This window comes from Babylonia areolata, chromosome 25, assembly GCF_041734735.1.
Source record: "Babylonia areolata isolate BAREFJ2019XMU chromosome 25, ASM4173473v1, whole genome shotgun sequence".
NCBI lineage: Eukaryota > Metazoa > Mollusca > Gastropoda > Neogastropoda > Buccinidae > Babylonia > Babylonia areolata.
Window position 1 is genome coordinate 34,580,650 of NC_134900.1, and position 23,322 is coordinate 34,603,971.

General features: G+C 42.5%; 1 protein-coding gene across 1 annotated transcript in view; it reads left to right on the forward strand.

The window, feature by feature from the left end:
• LOC143299877 (uncharacterized) overlaps positions 1 to 23,322 on the forward strand; it is a 50,311-nt gene that overhangs the window by 19,251 nt on the left and 7,738 nt on the right. The window contains exons 12-26 of the mRNA XM_076613370.1: positions 597 to 1,189; positions 1,912 to 1,999; positions 2,569 to 2,645; positions 2,828 to 2,864; positions 3,721 to 3,818; positions 4,862 to 4,990; positions 7,329 to 7,477; positions 10,067 to 10,202; positions 11,970 to 12,113; positions 13,823 to 13,919; positions 15,750 to 15,823; positions 17,010 to 17,147; positions 19,452 to 19,580; positions 20,942 to 21,084; positions 22,266 to 22,401. Coding sequence (XP_076469485.1) covers positions 597 to 1,189; positions 1,912 to 1,999; positions 2,569 to 2,645; positions 2,828 to 2,864; positions 3,721 to 3,818; positions 4,862 to 4,990; positions 7,329 to 7,477; positions 10,067 to 10,202; positions 11,970 to 12,113; positions 13,823 to 13,919; positions 15,750 to 15,823; positions 17,010 to 17,147; positions 19,452 to 19,580; positions 20,942 to 21,084; positions 22,266 to 22,401 — 2,168 coding nt within the window. The remainder of the gene's footprint in view (positions 1 to 596; positions 1,190 to 1,911; positions 2,000 to 2,568; positions 2,646 to 2,827; positions 2,865 to 3,720; positions 3,819 to 4,861; positions 4,991 to 7,328; positions 7,478 to 10,066; positions 10,203 to 11,969; positions 12,114 to 13,822; positions 13,920 to 15,749; positions 15,824 to 17,009; positions 17,148 to 19,451; positions 19,581 to 20,941; positions 21,085 to 22,265; positions 22,402 to 23,322) is intronic.

The window sequence follows — 23,322 nt, forward strand, 5'->3', positions numbered from 1 at the left end:
AGGTGTGTGGGCGCAGTCTGGTTTATCACATTAAAACACATGGTAACTCGGGTTTGAAATGAAGCCTGTGAGAGATGGGCAGCTGGTGTAGTTTCTTAAGTTCTTAAGAAGATATATATATATATATATATATATATATATATATATATATATATATATATATATATATATAATATGATGTTCTAGATACAAGTTTTGCAGCATTCTCTCTGTCTTTCTTTTTCACTTTCACACTTTGATTATTGAGAGGCATCTCTTTTTTTTTTTTCTCCTCTTCCAATACTTTTGTTTGTAGGTGTGTGAATGGGTATACTTGTTTGTTTGTGTCTGGGGTGTGTGCATTATGTGTTTGTGGCCATATCTGTCTTTTCCTGCTTGCATGCATGCATGCTCAAACATCAACGCATAGGTACGGGTGAGCACATACTCATAGATAATAATTATGATGAGCATATATGCACACATCTTACTCTCTAGCTGTCTTTCTCATGTATACATGCAAACTCTCACTCACTTACATACACACACGCGCCAGCACGCACGCTTACACACGCTCAGCTAATGCTAATACCATTTTCATTGTTTCTTCCCTCAAGGGTCAGAAACCAGTGACAGAGGACCAGCTATGCAGCAGCAGCAGCAGCAGCCGACATCTTCTGACCACAATCAGCCCACCATGGCAGCAAGTCCTTGTCCTCATCCCACCGATCACGCCGATTACGTCAACATCCAGATCCCCAGACAAGGACAGTCAACATCACTCGCTGCCGATGCCGACATACCTCTGTACGAAAACTATCCATGTTCAGGGGCCGAAGGGACAACCTCTACCTGGCCTGGTCCAAAACGGCCCGAGAAGCAGGGCGCGAGAGCCATGATGACCGTGGGTGATAAAGGAGCGGAGGAAGAAGAGGAATTCAGGTACATGCTCATGGGTTGCCCGGGTCTGATGAAAACCCTGTTGGAACCGTCTCTGGAGAAGAGGAAGAAAGCTGAGGATCGGAGCTGCGAGAAGACGACGATGGCAACGACCATGGGGCTGGTGGAGGAAGAGGAGGATGTGTACATACGCTCGGACCTGTACGCTCTGTTCTCAGCCGCTCAGGGTCACCAGTCCTTGCTGGATTCCTTCCAGACCCGTCTGCTGCACTGTCTGGCTCACCCCGAGGAGTTGTCGGAGCAGTTCAAGGTGGGCGTGATTTGTTTTTGTTGTTGATGGAGGTGGTGGTGGTGGTTTTGATGATGTTTTCATTGTTGATGGGGATGCCATTGTAGAATCATTGGTGGTGGTGGTAATTTTGATGTCGGTGTTATTGGGTTGTGGATGATGGTGATGTTGTTGTTATTGGGTTGTGGATGATGGTGATGTTGTTATTGGGTTGTGGATGATGGTGATGTCGTTGTTATTGGGTTGTGGATGATGGTGATGTTGTTATTGGGTTGTGGATGATGGTGATGTCGTTGTTATTGGGTTGTGGATGATGGTGATGTTGTATTGGGTTGTGGATGATGGTGATGTCATTGTTATTGGGTTGTGGATGATGGTGATGTCATTGTTATTGGGTTGTGGATGATGGTGATGTTATTGGGTTGTGGATGATGGTCCCACTTCGCCATGTCCTCCCAGCCATTAGTCTGTGTCGCTAACCACTTCCCCACGGCAGCTGCTAATGATGTCTGATTTTTCTTTTGTCTTTTTGTGTGTGTGTGTCATAGTTGGTAATGATTGTGTTGGTGGTTATGCTTTTCTGGTTGATGTTGTTCTCTCTCTGTCTCTCTCTCTCTCTGTGTGTGTCTCTTGTGAGTATTATTTATGAGCATTTCCCTTTTCGTGTTTATTGTTCACCATGTTTGTTTGTTTTTTCCCTTCTTCTCATGGTGATACACAGTGATGTATTGATGTTCTCTCAGAAACTGTCCATGGAAATGCAGTACCCAACAGAAGCTAGAACCCTGCCTGCCATTGCAAGCAAGAATCACTTCAAGAAAGTTGGTGCATGTGAGTAAAATTGGTAGAATCCATCACATGCACAGTCACGCACTTGCGCACGCACATGCATGCATACACATGCAGGTGCATGCGCGCACACATACGCACACACACGCATACAAGGACACACAGAGTATTTGTACTTGGGGCATTAACCGTTTGACAAATTTATGTTAACAACATGAAGCAAAAATGATAGTATGCAAAAAAGCTTTGTCCTGTGAGCATATTTTCATCACTGTTGTGATGGGCCAGAGGCCTGTGCAGTCAACACCAGGACTGCTGAACAGCGGTGAATTGAAATATGTGTTGCATGGATTTGAAGTGCAAGAACTACTTCTGTAGGTTTGAGTGGTGCGATTGATTTTATTGGGCAGAAAGAGTGCAGTACAAATGTAGAATTGTGACCAACATTCTGACCTGTAACCTCAGTAATATCTCAGGTAACTGCCTTTCACTGGGGAGTGTACTCAGTAGTCAAGGGGTTAAACCATTCTGAGGTCTGTTCTCTTCTCTCTTATTTGTTTGTTGTTTTGGGGTTGTTGTTGTTTTTTTCATGTCCATGATTTCTGTTCCAGACGACAAGAATTGTGTGCTGCTGAACAGACCTGCCATGGGCGATGACACTGACTACCTCAATGTTAGCTTCATCAAGGTCAGAGTTATAAACAGCCCCTTCAAAGTTGTCTGGGAGAGAGAGAGAGAAGGAGGAGGGGGTGGGAGCAGAAAGAGAACAAAGGGAGAAGTTTGAAAGTGCTGTAAAAATGTACCACTACTGTTGTTGTTGTTGAAGACAGATTGTGATGTGACGCGTGCCTGGTTTGGGTCTGTGTGCAGGGTGCGCACTCAGCCCGGGACTACATTGCTGTGCAAGGTATGGCTGTTAGAGTGGGTGTTATGATTAACCCTCGACTGCTGCTGACTAGTTTGCTTCTCACTGAGGGGCAGTCACCTCACTGAAATAAGACGACAGAGCTTATAGGTCAGGAAGTCGGTCACCTTTCTTTTGTTTTCGACTTCTCTGCCTGGAGTTGCATCAGTACTTTTGTTTGGCAAAAACAGTTAAAACCGCCACCGAAGAAAGAGAATAGCACTTAAAAAAAAGCATGCCGCACTGATCTGTTTGCACCAAGACTTAGCAGTCAAGGGGTTGAAAAGAAAACGGCTCCCGTATTTGAAGTAACTTAAGTGGACATAGAACAGTGACTACACTGCAGATAAAGCTGGTTCTAATCTGTCATTGAATCACATACAGACAGCAGAAAAAAAAAGATGAACTTTGTTAACTAGTTCAAAAGTCTTTTACTTCCAGCAGAATATTCACAATTTCAGTCTCTACCCGACCATTAAAATGGTACTCAGGTGGAGTTATAACCCTTTGGGATGGCTTTACTTTTGATCAGCAAAATAAGTTTAACCTCTTTAAAGTTCACAGAAAGTAGTAACAGCACTCTAAGATTCATCTGGCACTGGTGTCATTTCACCAGGGTTCAGCAGTTGAGGGGTTAATATGGTTCATAAATATGGATCTAGATGTCAAGCCTAATTGTGAATTTCACTGTAGATTAAATTTTTGGTGGGAAAAAAAATGGATCTCAGTGTAAAGCCTAAAAGTGAATCTAAGTAAAATTTGGATCTTGATGTCAAGCCGAAATAAGGATTTTAGCTTGTTTCTCAACATTTCATTGTGGTTTATTGTGAGCCCACAGTTGTTCATTGATTGCTGACAGACCCCCATCCCAAGATTGTGGGCGACCTGTGGTGGATGGTGTGGCAGGAGGAGGTGGAGCAGATTGTCATGTTCACCAGTCTGGTAGAACACGACAAGGTGAGGTTTTTTGTGTCTGTATGTCCGGGTGTGTGTCTATGTGTGTGTTTCTATGCTTGTGTATCATGTATGCCTGTGTGTGTGTGCATGTCTGTCTGTTTAACTCTATGTGTGTGTGTGCGTGCCTGTATTTGTGTGTGTGTGTGTGACTGTGTGTATTATAGACTGTTTGTGTCAGGGTTGGTAGGTGGCTGGCTGGCTGATCTGTTTTGTGTGTGTGCGTGTGTCTCAGTCTCTGTCTCCTCCTGTCTGTCTCTTTCTCCAAAACTTCCTGTCTGTTGTCTCTGTCACTTTTGTCTTGGTATGTTCTTGTTTCCATAACCCACCAAACACCAACATGTATAATGGGATCTTTAACATGCGCGTTTGATTTTCTCCATGTTTATAAACATGATTGGGGGCTTCAGGCACTTGGAGGTCTGTACATCTGTTGACCTGTGAGATCAGAATTAATGTACACTTCGGACATGGACATCACATTGAAAGTCCAACATTTTTATCACTTGGCTGTTGCACCCCTTGTTAGTGGTGGTAGTAATTATAGCAGTGGTAGTAACAGAAGTAGTGGTGGTGGTGACAGCTGTAAGAAGTTGTGATGGTAGAAACGATTTCATCATAAAATCATCAAATAATAATGTGTGTGTGTGTGTGTTTGTGATTATATTTTAATGTATATACTTTATCTTAACTTACTTGTAACTTCATCAGCTTCAGCTTATGTACATTTTATTTGAATGTTTGCACATTTCAAACATTGAGTTTTTGTATCTTTGTATAGACGACAAACCAGTCTTGAGTCTAGTGTCTTGATGCAGATTGACACTCACATCGCTTAGGCAAGAGGCTTGTGTCATTTGCAGCAAAAAGTTGTACATACATAAACATGCGCACCAGGTGCATGAACAAGCATGTGCATGCACAAATGTACCTGGGCGTGCATACAGTGACCAGCTGAAGTTCAAGCAGCACTTTAGTCAGAAAGTCAGTTCATCTTGCCCCCCCCCCCCCCCCCTTTCCCTTTTTTTTTTTTTTTTTCCCCACAGAACAAGTGTGCAGAATACTGGCCACCTTTGGGAGAGACCGTGGCGTATGGACAGATAACTGTGACATCACAGCGCATGGAAGAGAAGACCGACTTTAACGTCAGAACATTCTCCATCAGTCTTGAAGGGGTGAGACATTGGACCTTTCTTGGTTTGTTTGTGTATGTATTGTTGTTTTTTCAACTCTCTCCATACGAACAGCGAAAGAGACAACGTTAACAGCGTTTCACCCCAATTACCATCATCAAAATATTGCAAGCGGAAGGCTCTTATACTGAAGACATGAATGTTGACAAAGAATACCACAATTCTGACGACGGAAGCTAAAGGTTGGGTCATTCAGACACCCACTGGACATCCGAGGGGTCCATGTAGAGGAGAAGAGAGGACTGGCCGTACTGAGTTAAAGGGGAACAAAGATAGTATTAGGCTTTGTCGGTTAGTATTGACGATGGATGAATACTAGATTGTGTCTGCCCTGCTGGTACAGCGCTGCCTGTAGCTGAACAGACCAATGCATGGGTGACAATCTCTGTCACACATCATACCGGTGGATGGACTGTGCTATTTGATAATTTATATAATTTATAACTCAGTCAAGTCTCAGTCAAAATGACCCGGTTTTCCCCTCAGATTACACTATTTTAAGCAATTTTTTGAAAATCACAAAAAATCAACCACACACCCTACAAACATGAAACACATACCAATTGACAGATATAACAATGAGTTTATTGAAAATTCTTACCGAACCACATGGTTTTGATATAGGTAATCAAATATGATACACACTGGCAGGAAAACAAAAAATTTTTGAACACCGGTAATTCATTTCTTCATGCTCTGAATCCTCCTACGCTGGTTCAGTCACACTCCTGTACTCTTGTTTTGATCTGCTAATGATATATTTATGCATACTGCATAAAAAAAAAAGATTGCTTGACTCGAGCCACTCTTATGTTCCGCACAAATCGGTTTCATCTGGGTGTTGCCATGTTGAAAACCATGTGGTTCTGTCAGTACAAAACCATCGAAAACTACTACAGAATGAATGAACAACCGTTTTAGGGAAGGAACTTGCGAGATAAGTGTCTGAGTTACCTGGAAATCATGAGTTGTCGGTAATATTAAAAAAAAATTATCAAAATCTATCGGGGAGAATGCGTCTGACACAACTCCTAGCGAATGGAACAGCATCGGAAAGCCGCATCCGGCAAGACTCAATTGAACTGCGGTGTTCCTTTCTGTGGGTCGGTTTTTCTTCTGGTGCACACATCAGTCTTTCTTCTCCTGATCTCAGTGGCTTGGTCAGACTGTATCTCCAACTGGAGTGGTCATCTGCGAGGTCCTTCCAGTGCTGTGTGTCAGGTTCGAGAGCCTTTAGATCCCTCTTGCAGACGTCTTTGAAGGGCAGCTTTGAATGACCAGCGTCTCTCTCTTGCCTGACGTCCGTTCTCCGTAGAGGTCTTTGGGGATTCAGCCCCTCTCCAGCAAAGCCTGCACTGCCTGAGCATAGTGAACATGGTTTGGAGGCCAGCACGAGACAGCACTTTGATGTTGGGCACTCCTTCCATGATATGCCCAGGATGCAGGGGAAACACCTCAAGTGGAAGGCATTCAGTCTCCGCTTGGCATAGGGTGACCACATCTCACTCCAATAGAACTGTGTGCTGACAATGCAGGCATTGTACACAAGCCATGTTGGTCATTACAGATAGTTCAGAGTTCTCTCACACTCGGGTGGTGAGGCGGGCGAGTGTAGTTCCAACCTTTCCAATCCTCTTAGAGGCGTGTAATTGTAGATCAGTACTTAAACATAAGATATAATCATGTCATGATTTTATTTTTTTTTATCTGTGATAATGTATCTTTCGTGTATGTGTATTTGTGTTTTGATTGAACTTGTATCCTCCTTTTGGTTTTATTGTTGACTGGTTTTAAGAATTGACAGGTATTCATTCCTGAAATGGCTTTTTGTGGCTAGGTGGGCTGTAGACAACGTGGCTTGATATGATTTCATGACCATGCCTTGTTTGATACAGTGTATGTCTTTTTTTGTCTTTGTTTTGTTTGTTTGTGTGTGTGTGAAATTCAGAACTGAAAGCAGCTTTGTTCACGATCAACCCAGCTTCTAAACAACTAATATTGATGGCATGACTCACAACAGGTCTGCAAATGTATGTATATGTGTGTAATTATGACACCTTGATTTAGTATACTGTTGAATGGCCTGTTGTTGTTGCATGTCTGTGGTTGATTATATTATGATGATTTTATACCTACCCTCTCTGATTATTACATGTGTATGAATGTGGTTATTGTGTATGGTTTATTTTAGGTTAGCATTTCAGCATTTTATGTCTTCACTGTCTGAACACATATTGAAGGACTGTGATTCTTGTGCACTGTTTTTTTGTGTGTTCAGTTTCTCTTCTTGGAGACGATGAAAGTATTGTGTGGATTGCAGAACGATGCTGAGCGTCGCACGGTTCACCAGTACCACTACCTGGCCTGGCCAGACCGCGGCCTGCCTGTGGCCACCTCATTTGTCCGCTTCTGGCGTTACGTCACCGCCCACGTCATCACACCATACGCCCCGACGCTGGTGCTCTGCAGGTCAGACATCAGTATCGCCACCCTCCCCCCTTCTCCCACCCACCCCCTTTGTGCTGTGTTGTGTTGTGTTCTGACTTGACTTTGTGGGTGACATCCAAACTGCTGTTTATAAATAATGATAGCGACGAATCGTTTTTGTTTAACACATAATTTTGCATAATGCAACTCCATGCACTGTGCACACTCCACTTAAACGATTCATGCACTGAAATCAGTCAACCACATGCACATGCGCGCGTGCACACACACTTACACACACACACACACACACACACACACACAGCCTTTAACGTAGCAGTTGGAGTGTTTGGCACAAAAAATAAACATGTCTTGACTTAGATTTTAAATTCACTCAAGAGTTGGAGTGTTACACAAAGTAGATGGCAGCAAGTTCTGAAATACTGGTGGCAGTGAAACTAAAACCACATCCTTCAGCTGTTTTCATTTTACGCATTGGAAGTTTTCAAAGCTTTTCACCGGAAGAACGAAGGGTACAGGAAGAGTGGTGTGTGGAAAGTGTATCAGACAGACACAGCGAAAGTGACCCATCAAAGTAGTGATAGGCATGAACTGCTCAAACTTTGCATTTACATCGAACACAGACATGGCTTGTCACACTTTGGTGCCCATGCATTCATGCAGACACATACATTCCTGCACACACATATACACATACTCTTTTTTTTTTCTCTCTCGCATGTGCACACGATGATTTTTTACCCCCCCCCCCCCCCCCCCCGGTGGTTTGTTGGGGTTTTTTTGTTTCTTTGGGTTTTTTTTTTTTTTATTTTCTGTTCTTGTCTGATGATAATTATCACTTACTGTCAGTATCAGTATCAGTAGCTCAAGGAGGCGTACCTGCGTTCGGTCAAATCCACATACGCTACACCACATATGCCAAGCAGATGCCTGACCAGCAGTGTAACCCAACGCGCTTAGTCAGGCCTTGAGAAAAAAATAATTAAAAAAAATAAAAAATAGATAAATAAAATGAAAATAAATAATATAAAATAAATAAAGTATTAAAAAAAAAATTAAAAAAAGAGCTAAATAGTGAACACACATAACACATTTTTGCATGCACTCACTGCATGCATAATGCACTGGTGTGTGAGCATGCACTGTTCTTTCATTCACAATGTAGGGAAGGGCTGGAGAAAAGCATTTCATGAACCATGGTATTTTTCAGAAGGAAACACAGCGAGAAAGTGTTTAGTTCTTCAGTGGTAATGGAGTTATGGCCTAGAGGTAACGTGTCCGCCTAGGAAGCGAGAGAATCTGAGCACGCTGGTTCGAATCACGGCTCAGCCGCCAATATTTTCTCCCCCTCCATTAGACCTCGAGTGGTGGTCTGGACGCTAGTCATTCGGATGAGACGATAGACCGAGGTCCCGTGTGCAGCATGCACTTAGCGCACGTAAAAGAACCCACGGCAACAAAAAGGTTGGTCCTGGCAAAATTCTGTAGAAAAATCCACTTCGATAGGAAAAACAAATAAAACTGCACACAGGAAAAAATACAAAAAAATGGGTGGTGCTGTAGTGTAGCGACGTGCTGTCCCTGGGGAGAGCAGCCCAAATTTCACACAGAGAAATCTGTTGTGACAAAAAGAGAAATACAAATACAAACTTGAAATGCACAGCCTTTTTCGAAAATTCCCTCACAGTCCCTCACTCACATCTTACAAAATAAAGCCAAAAACATTCCATTTCAAGTAATCCCTGCACAGTGAAGGTACTCCATTCAATGTGTGTATTGTGTGGATCAACATCTATATTCCCACTTATGTTTGTGTGTGCTTGCGCGTGCATGTGTGTGTGCTTTTGTGATTTTGTGTCTGTAGCAGAATTGAAAATTAGTGTATAACAGAGTTAAGAATCAGGTGTTAGCAGAGTTAGATTATTGTAGTTAACATGTTGTATTTTTAAGTGATTTCTTCATTTTCACTAAATGGGTTTAGAACTGAGGTTAAACTGTGATCAGTTTAACTTGATTGCAAATGCGTTCGTTTTTGGAAGTAAACTAAATCAGTTTGTGGTAATCTTAAATATTTACCATCAAACTGAAAGAGTGAATTGTTTTATTGATAATATTACTTTAAAGTGAACTTCTATTATTTGTGTATTTCTTAACTGAATGGTTTTGAGTGAGTCTGTGAATTTAAAATGTATTAGTATACTTGTGAATGGAGCCAGACTGTGAATTGTGTAACAATTTATTAGTTATAATTGTTTGGTTTCAGGGTTTCTTAGCTACAAGTTGAATTACCCCATGTTCCATTGTCCCCTGTCCCCTAAAAAGGAATAAATCACCTCAACCGCTTACTTCTGCGTCTGCCTGCCTGTTGACGACTGCTTTCCCTCTATATGAATCATAAGAACTCATCTCGTCTTGCCATCCTGGCACAGCACAACACAACACAACACACACACACACACACACACACACACACACACACACCACCTCTGTTACATATCTGACTAGGATGTTATTGTAAAGTGTTTTTGAGAGGTCTGAAAGCACAAAATAGATATGCTGTTATTTATTATTATTATTATTATTTCTGTTGTTATCTGTGTCTTCTCCCAGTGGTGATGTGGGAAGAACAGGAACCTACATTGCTCTGGACATGGCCTGCAAGCGGAAATCCTATGGTCTGGATGTCAACATCCACAGCATTGTCATGGAGCTCCGTGAACAAGGCAGTATCATGGTGCGGTCTGAGGTACGTCATTATCCTCTCTGGATGTTCTAAGTACAAGACCTTTCTCTGTCATAAATGTGTAAAAAAAAAATAAAATAAATAAATTTTTAAAAAAATTTTTTAATTTAAATAATTTTTTTTTAAATTAATTATAAAATAAATAAAAAAAAGTCTGGCCCGTTGTAACTCTACTGCTCAGTTTGTTCTCAGAAAGAAAAGCTTTGAACACATCACTCCTTTCTTGCAGTCTCTCTATTGGCCTCCTGTGTCTCATAGGATAAAATACAAGGTCCGCGCCCTATGTCATTAATGTGTAAATAGCTCCATCCTCTCTGTGTCTTCACCTCTACACACCATCTCCCTCTCTACAATCACTTCAGATCCGCTGTTTCTGCATTCCCAGATTCAAACACTTCACCATCAGCGTCTGCTCCTTCTCTATCTCTGGATCTTACGCTTGTAACAGCCTCCCTCTTTTGCTTCATCAAACTCTACACTCAGCTCTTTTCAAGTCTGTCCTTAAAACCTGTCTCTTTCCAAAATGCTCCATTATTGATATATATTTATATAGATGGATATACTCTCAATGCCTGACTTGTGCACTGGGTCTGTGCTAGGTCAGACATATTTCTTCTTTCTTTTTTTTCTTTCTTTTTAAGCAGGTATTTTGTTTTGTATTGCTGTTTGTCACAGCAGATTTCTCGTGTCAGGGAGGGCACATTTCTACAGTGCAGTGCAACCTGTGATTCTTCTTGCGTTGAGTGTATTTGTTTTCCTATGAAAATGGATTTTTCCTCAGAATTTTGGGACAACCCATTGGTTGCTGTGGGTTCTTTAATGTGTGCTAAGTGCATGCTACACACTGAATCGCAGTTTATCGTCTCATCTGAATGACCAGACGCTCAGTTTCATTTTCCAGTCAAAAAAAAACAAAAAAACTTGGGATAAAGGGCGAGTCCGGGACTCGAACCCAACCCCTCCCACCCTCCTGTGGGGTTGCCGGGAGGTCTTTTAGTATAAATAGCATCCCCAGCTTTTCCTCTTTACTATCACACTCTTTGTTGACTGACTTGTGTAAACAAAGTGAGTCTATATTTTAACCCGGTGTTCGGTTGTCTGTGTGTGACAGTGTGTCCGTGGTAAACTTTAACATTGACATTTTCTCTGCAAATACTTTGTCAGTTGACACCAAATCAGGCATAAAAATAGGAAAAATTCAGTTCTTTCCAGTCATCTTGTTTAAAACAATATTGCACCTCTGGGATGGGCACAAAAAATAAAAAAAAGAAGCCTAATTATATGCAAACTGCATTTACTGTTATATTTATATTTTTTGTATTCTCTAAACTTGGCACTTTGATCTCATATTCTGACACAACAACAAGAGCAGTCATTATTATCATTTTTTGTTCAAACGGGAACTTCTTTTGCTAAGCATGGAATTTTAATTTATTTTACAAACGTTTTGGTTCAGATAGTGAAGAAGGGAAATTACTCTGTAATTAATGCAAGGGGACTTAATTTATCACAAGTGAGTCTTGAAGGCCTTGCATCTCTTGTTTCTGCCTTTTTTCTTCCTTCACTGTTGTCTCCTTTTTTCTGCCTTCCCAGTCCATTCCCCTTTCTGTTTTTCAAGCAAGCCTTGACATTTTTTTTTTTTTCTCTTTTCCCGCAGTCTGTGATGTACTGTCTGTGCTGTTTTGCTCTGGCGATTAGGGTAGTGAGATTGTAAACAACACTGGGATAGGCACTAGCTGCTCATTCTGTGGTGGTGGTGGTGGTGTACAGGCCCAGTACACGTTCCTCCACGAAGTGGTGCTGGAGGAACACACCAGCTGTGGCACGGTGCTGACCCTGGGTCAGCTGGACCAGCACTTCCCTGACCCTGTGTACGTCACCGCCCCTCACCCTGCCATCGACCCGCAGTTCCAGGTGCTGGTGCTGCTGCTGCCTTTGTCTGTCTGTCTGTTTCTTTGTAGCTCTGTTCTGCTCTGCTCTGCTTTACTTCTGTGTGATGCTGATTCTTTCTTTGTTTCATTGTCTGTAGCTCTGCTGTGCTGCACTTTCACTTCTGTGTGATGCTGATTCTTTGTTTGTTTTGTTTGTTTCTTTGTATCTCTGCTGTGCTGCACTTTCACTTCTGTGTGATGCTGATTCTTTCTTTGTTTCTTTGTCTGTATCTCTGCTCTGCTCCACTTTCACTTCTGTGTGATGCTGATTCTTTGTTTGTTTCTTTGTCTGTATCTCTGCTCTGCTCCACTTTCACTTCTGTGTGATGCTGATTGTTTGTTTTGTTTGTTTCTTTGTCTGTATCTCTGCTGTGCTGCACTTTCACTTCTGTGTGATGCTGATTCTTTGTTTGTTTCTTTGTATCTCTGCTCTGCTCCACTTTCACTTCTGTGTGATGCTGATTCTTTGTTTCTTTGTCTGTATCTCTGCTGTGCTGCACTTTCACTTCTGTGTGATGCTGATTCTTTGTTTCTTTGTCTGTATCTCTGCTGTGCTGCACTTCAACTTCTGTGTGATGCTGATTCTTTGTTTGTTTCTTTGTCTGTATCTCTGCTGTGCTGCACTTTCACTTCTGTGTGATGTTGATTCTTTGTTTGTTTGTTTGTCAGTATCTCTGCTCTCCTCCACTTTACTTCTGTGTGATGATGATTCTTTGTTTTGCTTTGTTTGTTGCTCTGCTGTGCTCTGCTTTACTTCTATGTGATGCTGATTCTTTGTTTTGTTTGTTTCTTTGTATCTCTGCTCTGCTGCACTTTCACTTCTGTGTGATGCTGATTGTTTGTTTTGTTTGTTTCTTCGTCTGTATCTCTGCTCTGCTCCACTTTGCTTCTGTGTGATGTTGATTCTTTGTTTGTTTTTTTTCTTTGTCTGTATCTCTGCTCTGCTCCACTTTCACCTCTGTGTGATGTTGATTCTTTGTTTGTTTGTTTTCTTTGTCTGTATCTCTGCTCTGCTCCACTTTCACCTCTGTGTGATGTTGATTCTTTGTTTGTTTCTTTGTCAGTATCTCTGCTCTCCTCCACTTTACTTCTGTGTGATGCCGATTCTTTGTTTTGTTTGTTTCTTTGTCTGTATCTCTGCTCTGTTCCGCTTTCACTTCTGTGTGATGTTGATTCTTTGTTTCTTTGTCTGTATCTCTGCTCTGCTCCACTTTACTTCTGTGTGATGCTGATTCTTTGTTTTGCTTGGTTCTTTGTTGCTCTGCTCTGCTGTGCTTTACTTCTGTGTGATGCTGATTCTTTATTTTGCTTGGTTCTTTGTATCTCTGCTGTGCTGCACTTTCACTTCTGTGTGCAGCTGATTCTTTGTTTTGTTTGTTTCTTTGTCTGTATCTGTGCTCTGCTCCGCTTTCCTTCTGTGTGATGTTGCTTCTTTCTTTCTTTATTGTGTATTTGTCTGTCTGGACAGAATGGTCAGCATCAGAGGCATGTCTGAGGTTTATGGGTCTGATTGTGACTGTACTTGTGCCTGATTTTCTTTTCCATGTGGTTTTGGGTTGTTGTTGTTTTTTGTTCTCAGGTTCTTTGGGACTGACATTTACAGTTGTATTTCATCCCTGACTTGGCCCAGTGTGCTGGGGTTGTCAATGAGCAACAGCAGATAAAACTTGGGTCTCTGTCTGCCCTGTACAGATCCTGAAGCTGCTGAAGACCTTGGCCAAACGGAACACCAGCGTTGCCCTCATGGAGGAGAACAAGGACAAGAACAGAGACCTCAGCATTTTGCCTGGTAAAGAGATTTGCTTGGCTGTGTATGTGTGTGGGTATACATGTGTATGAATGTGTTTGTGGGTGTGTGTGTGTGTGTTAAGTCAAGCTTTATTGAGGAAAAAAAAAAAGGAGAACATAACATGGAAACCAATCATAAGTCAAACTGATCTTTATTGGTGAAAAAAAAAAGGCATAACACAAGAAATACAAACCAAAACACAAAACATACAAATTGCAAATAAACATATGTACATTGTGCTGACACAATTTTGATACATGAAAGCAACATCCTTACATCAGTAACAATGATTCAGAATAAGAGACGGCCAGAACAAGAAACAGATAGTAATAATTTATTCAAGTTTAAGTCATCAAACAAGATATGATATAGACAAGACAGACAGTCGGATAAAAGTAAAAGGGGAGAGAGGAAAGATAGAGAGTGTTGGAAGGACAGACAGTTACAGATGGACAGATACGCTTGTGTGTTTGCGTGCGCCTGTTCACACGCAATGCAAAGGGCTTAGAGATAGACCGACAATTGTGTGCATGCAGTTTAGAGTGAGTGCTTACGCATGTGCATTTGTGTGTGTGTGTGCTCACAGTCATGCTAGTTAATGTTACAATTGCTATCGTATTTTGTGGTGATTATTAGCATAGCAGTAGTTGTTATTTATGGAGATGATTGAGACTCGGTACAACCCCAGCGAATGGACGCACGTCTTCACAGACGGATCCTCGGAGGGAGCGGTGAAGAATGGAGGCGGCGCAGGCATCTTCATCAGGCACACAGATGGAAGACTGACCCCTGGAGCCTTCCCCACAGGAAGAATCTCCTCGAACTACAGAGCGGAGACAGCAGCACTACTCCATGCTGCACAAGGCCTCAGGACATCAGTCAACCCACCACCAAAGATAGCCTTCTTCACTGACTGCAGATCTCTCCTGCAGGGACTCCAGTCAACCAGAAATGAACAGCAGCTGACAAACATCAAAGCAGCCCTTCATGACCTTTCAAAACGGTCGACTGTCATTGTTCAGTGGGTTCCTTCTCACTGTGGGGTCACGGGGAACGAAAAGGCCGATACTCTCTCCAAGGCAGGCAGCAAAATGAAGCAGTTCAGCCACCCCGTGACCTACAGAGAGGCCAGGACCATCATCCACAACCGATACCAGAACCAGTGGAAGAGAAGGCTGGGTGCAAACAGTGGTGTCGATCCAATCCACCAGCTCCAGAGACACCAGCAGACAGTCCCCTTCAGACTGAGAACTGGCCACTGCCGACTATTGAGTCACCTTCACCGCATAAAGATCGCCCACACTGATGAGTGTCCATGTGGCACTGGACCCCTGACCCCTGAACACATCCTCCAACACTGCCCAACCCATGAAGCTCTACGGCATCAAACCTGGCCAGGGGGCACAGAGCTACAGGCGCAGCTTTGGGGAGACCGCCACGACCTGGAGAAGACCGTGGGTTACATCGTGGCAACAGGGGTGACCGTCTGACGCAGCCAAAAAACATCGAACGCAGAAGAAGAAGAAGAAGTTATTTATGTATACTGATATCGTCGTTGTGACTGTTTTATTCAGTCATTATTATTATCGTTCTTCTGGTTGTGCAAATGCTGTTTTGATTTCATGTTTTGTTCACGCATGCTTGTTCGTGTTTGGTGTAGTTATACAGGTGTTTTTCAGTTTTTATAAGTTTTTTTTATTTTTTTTTTAATTTTAAATGCCACAAGCTGCCTACCTTGGATATGTGAGCTTCTGTACTCAAAGTTATTGTTATTATTACTATTTTGATTATTGTTATTCACAATTTGGTGTTTGAAATAATGTGTTGCAGACAACAATCAGCTGAACTATCTGGATGTGTACTGCAATGGTAGAAAGCAGTACTTCAATGCCGTCTTCTTGTCTGTAAGTTGTCACATTCCAGTGCACAAGAGCACACATGCATACACGCACACACATACACATGGACTTGAGCGTTTGGGTGCACAATTGTCCACCCACACACATGCACTCGCACACCAACTTACTTTGCGCTCATAAACATGCGTGTGAGTGTGCGCGCCCCCTCCCTCCACACACACGCAGTTGTGCACGTACACACACATGCATGCATGGACACACATGAGCGCGCGCACTCTCTCTCTCTCTCTCTCTCTCTCTCTCTCTCTCTCTCTCTCTCTCTCTCTCTCCACACATTCTTTTTCTTTGTATTTGACTAGCACCATGCCTATGCCTTTATTTGAAGTATCCTGCAGTCTAGACCCTGTTCAGGGTGGGGACTGGATGAAGTTTAAAAAAGAAAAAAAAAAATTTTTTTAAGCACACCTGTGCTTATCTATTGTCCTGTAAAAAAAAAGAAGAAGAAAAAGTTTGTCTCCTTTTCTCTTCTCATCCTGTCTGGCCTGTTAATGATTCATGCCCTCTGCATGTGTCTGGGTACATGTATGTAGATGCTTGTTGACTCATTTGTGTAAACAAAGTGAGTCTATGTTTTAACCCGGTGTTCGGTTGTCTGTGTGTGTGTGTGTGTCCGTGTGTCTGTGTCCATGGTAAACTTTAACATTGACATTTTCTCTGCAAATACTTTGTCAGTTGACACCAGATTTGGCATAAAAATAGGAAAAATTCAGTTCTTTCCAGTCATCTTGTTTAAAACAATATTGCATCTCTGGGATGGGCACACAAAAAAAAGAAGCCTAATTATATATGCAAACTGCATTTACTGTTATATTTATATTTTTTGTATTCTCTAAACTTGGCACTTTGACCTCTTATTCTGACACAACAACAAGAGGAGTCATTATTATCATTTTTTGTTCAAACAGGAACTTCTTTTGCTAAGCATGGAATTTTTTTTTATTTTGCAAAGGTTTTGGTGCAGATAGTAAAAAAGGGAAATTACTCTGTAATTAATGCTAGGGGACTTAATTTATCACAAGTGAGTCTTGAAGGCCTTGCCTCTCTTGTGTATTCATGCATGTGTGTGTGTGTGTATCCATGCGAGTGCATGCGTATATGTGTGCGTGTGTCTGCTTATGTTTGTGCATGCATGTGTGTCTGTATATGTCTGTGTGTGTGTGTGTGTGTGCAGTCCCTGCTGGTGCGGAGGGGAGTGCTGCTGACCCAGCTGCCCCTGCCGGACACGGTGGTGGACCTGTGGAGACTGGTGGACGCTCACCACGTCCACCTCATCGTCTCCCTCGGGGACCACCACCCCTCCGATGTCCAGGTCAGCTCTCTTTTTTTTCTTTTTTTCTTTTTTTTTTTATCCTTGATCCCTTACACTGCTGCTGTACCATGGTGAAAGGAGAAAAAGTGCGCCATGAGTTTGAAGTGCTGTGACCACTTACTGTTTGTGTTCTTGTTAATGGGTCATTGATTTTACTGATCAACTCTTTCACCACCATTGGCGACTTTAGTTGACTAGACAGTGCACCACCATAGGTGACTTTAGTCGACATCAAAGTTAAGACCGTTTTTCACATTGTAACAAAGCTTGAAAGCTGCAGCCAGTTTCCCGCCAGTAGAACAATAGATAAGCTTTGCCCCTTGACTGACTTTGAAGCGAACAAGTCCATTAGGTTGTTTTGACATGAACCGAAGCCTGCGACTGAGAGCATTGTATCTAAAATATTTGGCGCTGGGGAGCGTTTTTCACACAGAAACTTGGCTGTGAAAGAGTTAATGGGTCATTGATTTTGCTGATTAAAAGTAAAGCAATGCACACACAAAAAAAAAAAAATTGAAAAAGAGAGAGAAAGAAGAGAAACTGTGTACCTTGGTGTGAGTTAAGAGGGATGGTTGTTGATGTTTACGTGTGTATTTTGATCTATACCTCCACTTTGATATTGAGAGTGATAACCAACTGCCTTGTACGTTTTGTGGCTTCATCCAATCAAGGATGCGCTGTTTTTTTGTTTGCGTGTTTATTTCATTTGTTTTTGTTTTCTTTTGAATGTGATTATGTGTTTCTTTTCGTTGTTTTTGCTTTCAACTTGTTTTGATATTAGTAGGTATGTGGGATAGTCTGAAATAGGTATTTTAGCAAATGTGATGTGAGACTATGTCTACCGGTAATTATATATTGAATTTTATTTCATTTTTATTCTATTTTATCTTTTATACATACTTTTATATCACTTAGTCTTAAATTTGTATATCTTATTGTAAAGTGCGGTTGGTCCCAGTTGAGTTGGGGGTACAGCGCTATGTAAGCCTGCATTATTATTATTATTATTATCATTATGTATCATTCTTTGCAATTAAAAAAAAGAAATACCAAAAAATATATATATATATAAATCAATGATAATTCAGTCCCAAGCGGAAGAAATCCAAATAAGGAATGATGACTGACATCGTGACCTGTAAGCTCTGGTTGTTGCTTTTTTTTCTCAGTGAGGTGATTGCCATTCACTGACGAGTGTAATCATCAGCAAAGGGTTAGAGACCTGTAAAATGCACTATGTACAAATAGGCATGTTTTTAGCTCTTTTTTACCTTTTTTTTTTCTTTTCACATTCTTTTGGGAAAATGGCAGCAGCTGCACATCAATTTTCGTCACAGAAATAAACATTCTAGCAGACCACTGACAGAGGAATAATGATATGACATAATTATAATTATTATTGTTGTTATTCTTGTTGTTCCTTGAAAACTATAAGTTACAGGTTATTAAATCTTCCCATCTGTAGTGGCAAGCAGTACAACAGAAATCTCAAAGCTTCAACAGTTGTTTGATATAGGGAAAGAATATTAGATGGGAAATCTTCCGAGTAATGACAGGGTCTCAGTATACTGTTGTCTGCATTTTGTCATGAATTGTCATTATGATCATCATCATCATCATGACGATCATCACTACCAACGTCACCATCATGATAACAACACAAGCGGCGCTCGTTCGTGGGCTGCAGCTCCCACGTTCACTCGTATGTACACAAGTGGGCTTTTACGTGTAGGGCTGTTTTTACCCCGCCATGTTGGCAGCCATACTCCGTTTTCGGGGGTGGCCCAGTGATAATGCGTCCAACTAGGAAGCGAGTTTGCATGGGTTTGAGTTCTGTTTATGGACCAGGATTTTTTTTACCCCCTCTCCCCTCCACTTAAGTTATTTTCTGAGTTCTGGTCTTTTAGATTAGACAGTAAACCATGGTCCTGTATGCATCATGCTTACAGTGCTTTGTAAAAGAACCCTTAGCAACAAAATGGTTGTAAAATTGTGTTTAAAAAAAAAATTAATTCACTTTGATTATGGAGTAATTTGCACTGGCAGACTTTTTTTTTTCTTCTTCTTCTTTTTTTCTGATATGGATGGCTCTGCCCAGGGAGAGCAACCCGGATTTTATACAGAAGTATGTTGTGACAAAGTGTTACAATACCATACAATACAATATGATACAATGATAACATGTGGACTTTCTGTATGTTGTGACAAAAAGTAATGCACTGCAACACGGTGATATTGTGTGGACTTTCTTATCTGTTGTAACAAAGCAATTTAACACAATTATGTGGACTCTGTCTGTGGCAGAACTACACAAGCTACTGGCCACAGAGCCGGTGTCAGACGATGAAGGCAGGAAGTCACACTGTACAGCTGGAGAAGGTGTCACAAGTGTCGGAGACTATCACCCTGTACCACCTCCATGTGGACGCCAAGGTGCTGTGTGTGCACACACTGATAGGGTTGTCATGAAAGTGTACAGCTTGTCAATGGATTCTTAACATACACATAGACAGAATTGCACACAACACGTGGTGCACACACTGACACACCATTACACACTTAACTCACACACACATAGGACGCACGCACACAAACAGGACACACACACTTACATACACACATTTTTTTTAAGCTCAGGCAGCAGCAGAATGTTCACAACAACCCAGCCAAGGAACTATTCTTGGATGGAGGAGACCTCTTCTAGAAACACTGACGGCTAACAAGGGAGCAGTTTGCTCAAGTAATGCACCTGGCAGACCCTGCCTCACCCAAGAAGGGATCAGCTTCTTCTTCTTCTTCTGCGTTCGTGGGCTGCAACTCCGTTTACTCGTATGTACACAAGTGGGCTTTTACGTGTATGACCGTTTTTACCCCGCCATGTAGGCAGCCATACTCTGCTTTCAGGGTTGTGCATGCTGGGTATGTTCTTGTTTCCATAACCCACCAAACGCTGACATGGATTGCAGGATCTTTAACGTGCGTATTTGATCTTCTGCTTGCGTATACACACGAAGGGGGTTCAGGCACTAGCGGGTCTGCACATATGTTGACCTGGGAGATCGTAAAAATCTCCACCCTTTACCCACCAGGCGCCATCACCGTGATTCAAACCCGGGACCCTCAGATTGAAAGTCCAGCGCTTTAACCACTCGGCTATTGCACCCATCGATCAGCTATAAAGATTGGGAAAAACAGTTTCACTCTGTCATGTGAAAGAAAGTTCACTGTGTCCGCCGGTCGATTGTGATCACGCCTTACTTTGAGCTCGATCGCCCAATCGGGCCAAGTAGTTTTGTGACCTGTTGTGATTCATCATTGGACACAAAACGAGAGCACCAAGGAATTGATAAACAGAAAATATGGAAGAAAAAAGAAAACTTAGCCGTGTGCAGAGCACAGGAGCAGGAGTCAAGGTGGCTGCCGGAAAAAGAGGGCGCTAGTCAGGAATGCAGAGGGGAGGTTATCGGCCGTAGCTACTTTCGTTTTCTCGGCGGATAGTAGTTTGCACAGGACAGGAATCAGACCCCTACCGGAGTCTGCACTAGTGGGTCACGGTTAGAATGTTACATAAACGTAATTTTAGGAACAAAATTTCTTTTTCTTATCAAAGTTTGTGCAGAATCCGTGTCTCTGAATTTACACAGTATGACTAAAAAAAAGTTGATGCGATTTTTTTTTTCTTTCTTTTTTTTTTCTTTCTTTTTTTTCAGTACAAAGTTTGCTTGTGAATTTCTGTGAAGGTTTTCTGGTCTGTTGAATTTTACCGTCAGTGTTGTTGTGCTTGCTGTGTTCAGGAGGAGAGGCGGTCGGTGAAGGTCCTTCACTACACTGACTGGATAGCAGAGCTGCCCAGCTGTTCCTCTGATGTCCTGCACCTCATCAACCTCCTGAAACAGGAAGCGAAGCAGGTGGCCTCCCCTGTCATCGTACAGTGCCTGTGAGTTGCTGCCCCTGTTTGAGGGACTGCTAACACATCCCAGACCAGGAACTTGCAGTGTTTAATAATAATAATAATAATAATAATGGTACTTATATAGCGCTGAATCTTGTGCAGAGACAAATCTAAGCGCTTTCGCACCAGTCATTCTCACGCACGCATAATTCTAAAACTGGAGAAACTAAAGACAAGGAAGAGGCAGGGAAGGGAGGCTATTTTGGGAAGAGGTGGGTTTTAAGGCCAGACTTGAAATAGCTGAATGTGGAGACTTGACGAAGCGAAAGAGGAAGTTCATTCCAATTGCAAGGTCCAGAGACAGAGAAAGAACGGCGGCCAACAGTCGAGAGTTTGAATCTGGGTATGCGTAAGTGGAGTGGATCCGAAGCTGATCGTAGTGAGCGAGATGGAGTGTAGAGGTGAAGGCAGCCACAGAGATAGGAAGGGGCTGATTTGTGAATACATTTGTAGCAATTGTTTAACAATAAAGACTAAACATAACCATCTTTGCATTCAGATACAACATACCATACTTAGACAAGTGTGTGCACACGCAGAGCCAGCAGAAGATCAAGAAGTATGTTAGTCATCATTGGTAGGCTGAATGAAACGGGTGTGTTTTGAGATACTTTTTGAATTGAACTGGGGAACACAGAGATACTTTTTAAACTGAACTTGGGAAGACGCATGATCTAGGAATATAGATAGATAGTAAAGAGAAAATGAATTATGAAAGTCTGTGTGAGCAGCCTGGCTTATTACATTAAAACACATGATAGCGAGTTTGTAATCCATCTGTAGAAAAAATGGGCCGCCAGTATATTTTGTCATGAAGAGGATTGAGTTGCATGCATTTGTCTATGGCGTTCTAGAAAACTGACTTTGCAGCACGGTTTTTGATTTTCTGAAGTTTTTGAAGGACATTGCTGGATCCGCCAGTTGATGTCTGTGTGTCTGTCTGTACTGCAGGGACGGTGCCACACAGAGCGGTCTGTTCTATGTGCTGTGTGACCTGGTCAGCTGATGTCTGTGTTACAGGGACGGTGCCACACAGAGCGGTCTGTTCTGTGTGCTGTGTGACCTGGTCAGCTGATGTCTGTCTGTGTTACAGGGACGGTGCCACACAGAGCGGTCTGTTCTATGTGCTGTGTGACCTGGTCAGCTGATGTCTGTCTGTGTTACAGGGACGGTGCCACACAGAGCGGTCTGTTCTATGTGCTGTGTGACCTGGTCAGCTGCATGACGGAGGACAAGGAGGTGGACGTGTTCTCCACTGTGCGCTACCTGCACCAAGTCAGACCCCAGGCACTCACCACTGAGGTCAGTCATTCACACACACACACCAGTCCCTCACCACTGAGGTCAGTCATTCACACACACACACCAGTCCCTTGTCACTGAGGTCAGTCATTCACACACACACCAGTCCCTCACCACTGAGGTCAGTCATTCACACACACACCAGTCCCTCGTCACTGAGAGTCATTCACACACACACCAGTCCCTCATCACTGAGGTCAGTCATTCACACACACACCAGTCCCTCATCACTGAGGTCAGTCATTCACACACACACCCCAGGCCCTCACCACTGAGGTCCGTCATTCACACACACACCATGGGTAAAGCAGTTCACACAGACACACACCATGGCTAAAGCAATTCACACAGACACACACCATGGCTAAAGCAATTCACACACATACACACCATGGCTAAAGCAAGTCACACACACACACACCATGGGTAAAGCAAGTCACACACACACACACCATGGGTAAAGCAAGTCACACACATACACACCATGGCTAAAGCAAGTCACACACACACACACACCATGGGTAAAGCAAGTCACACACATACACACCATGGGTAAAGCAATTCACACACATACACACCATGGCTAAAGCAATTCACACACACTACACACCATGGGTAAAGCAAGTCACACACATACACACCATGGCTAAAGCAATTCACACACATACACACCATGGCTAAAGCAAGTCACACACATACACACCATGGTAAAGCAAGTCACACACATACACACCATGGGCTAAAGCAAGTCACACACACACACACCATGGGTAAAGCCAGTCACACACATACACACCATGGGCTAAAGCCAGTCACACACACACACACACCATGGGTAAAGCAAGTCACACACACACACACCATGGTAAAGCCAGTCACACACATACACACCATGGTAAAGCAGTACCACACACACCATGG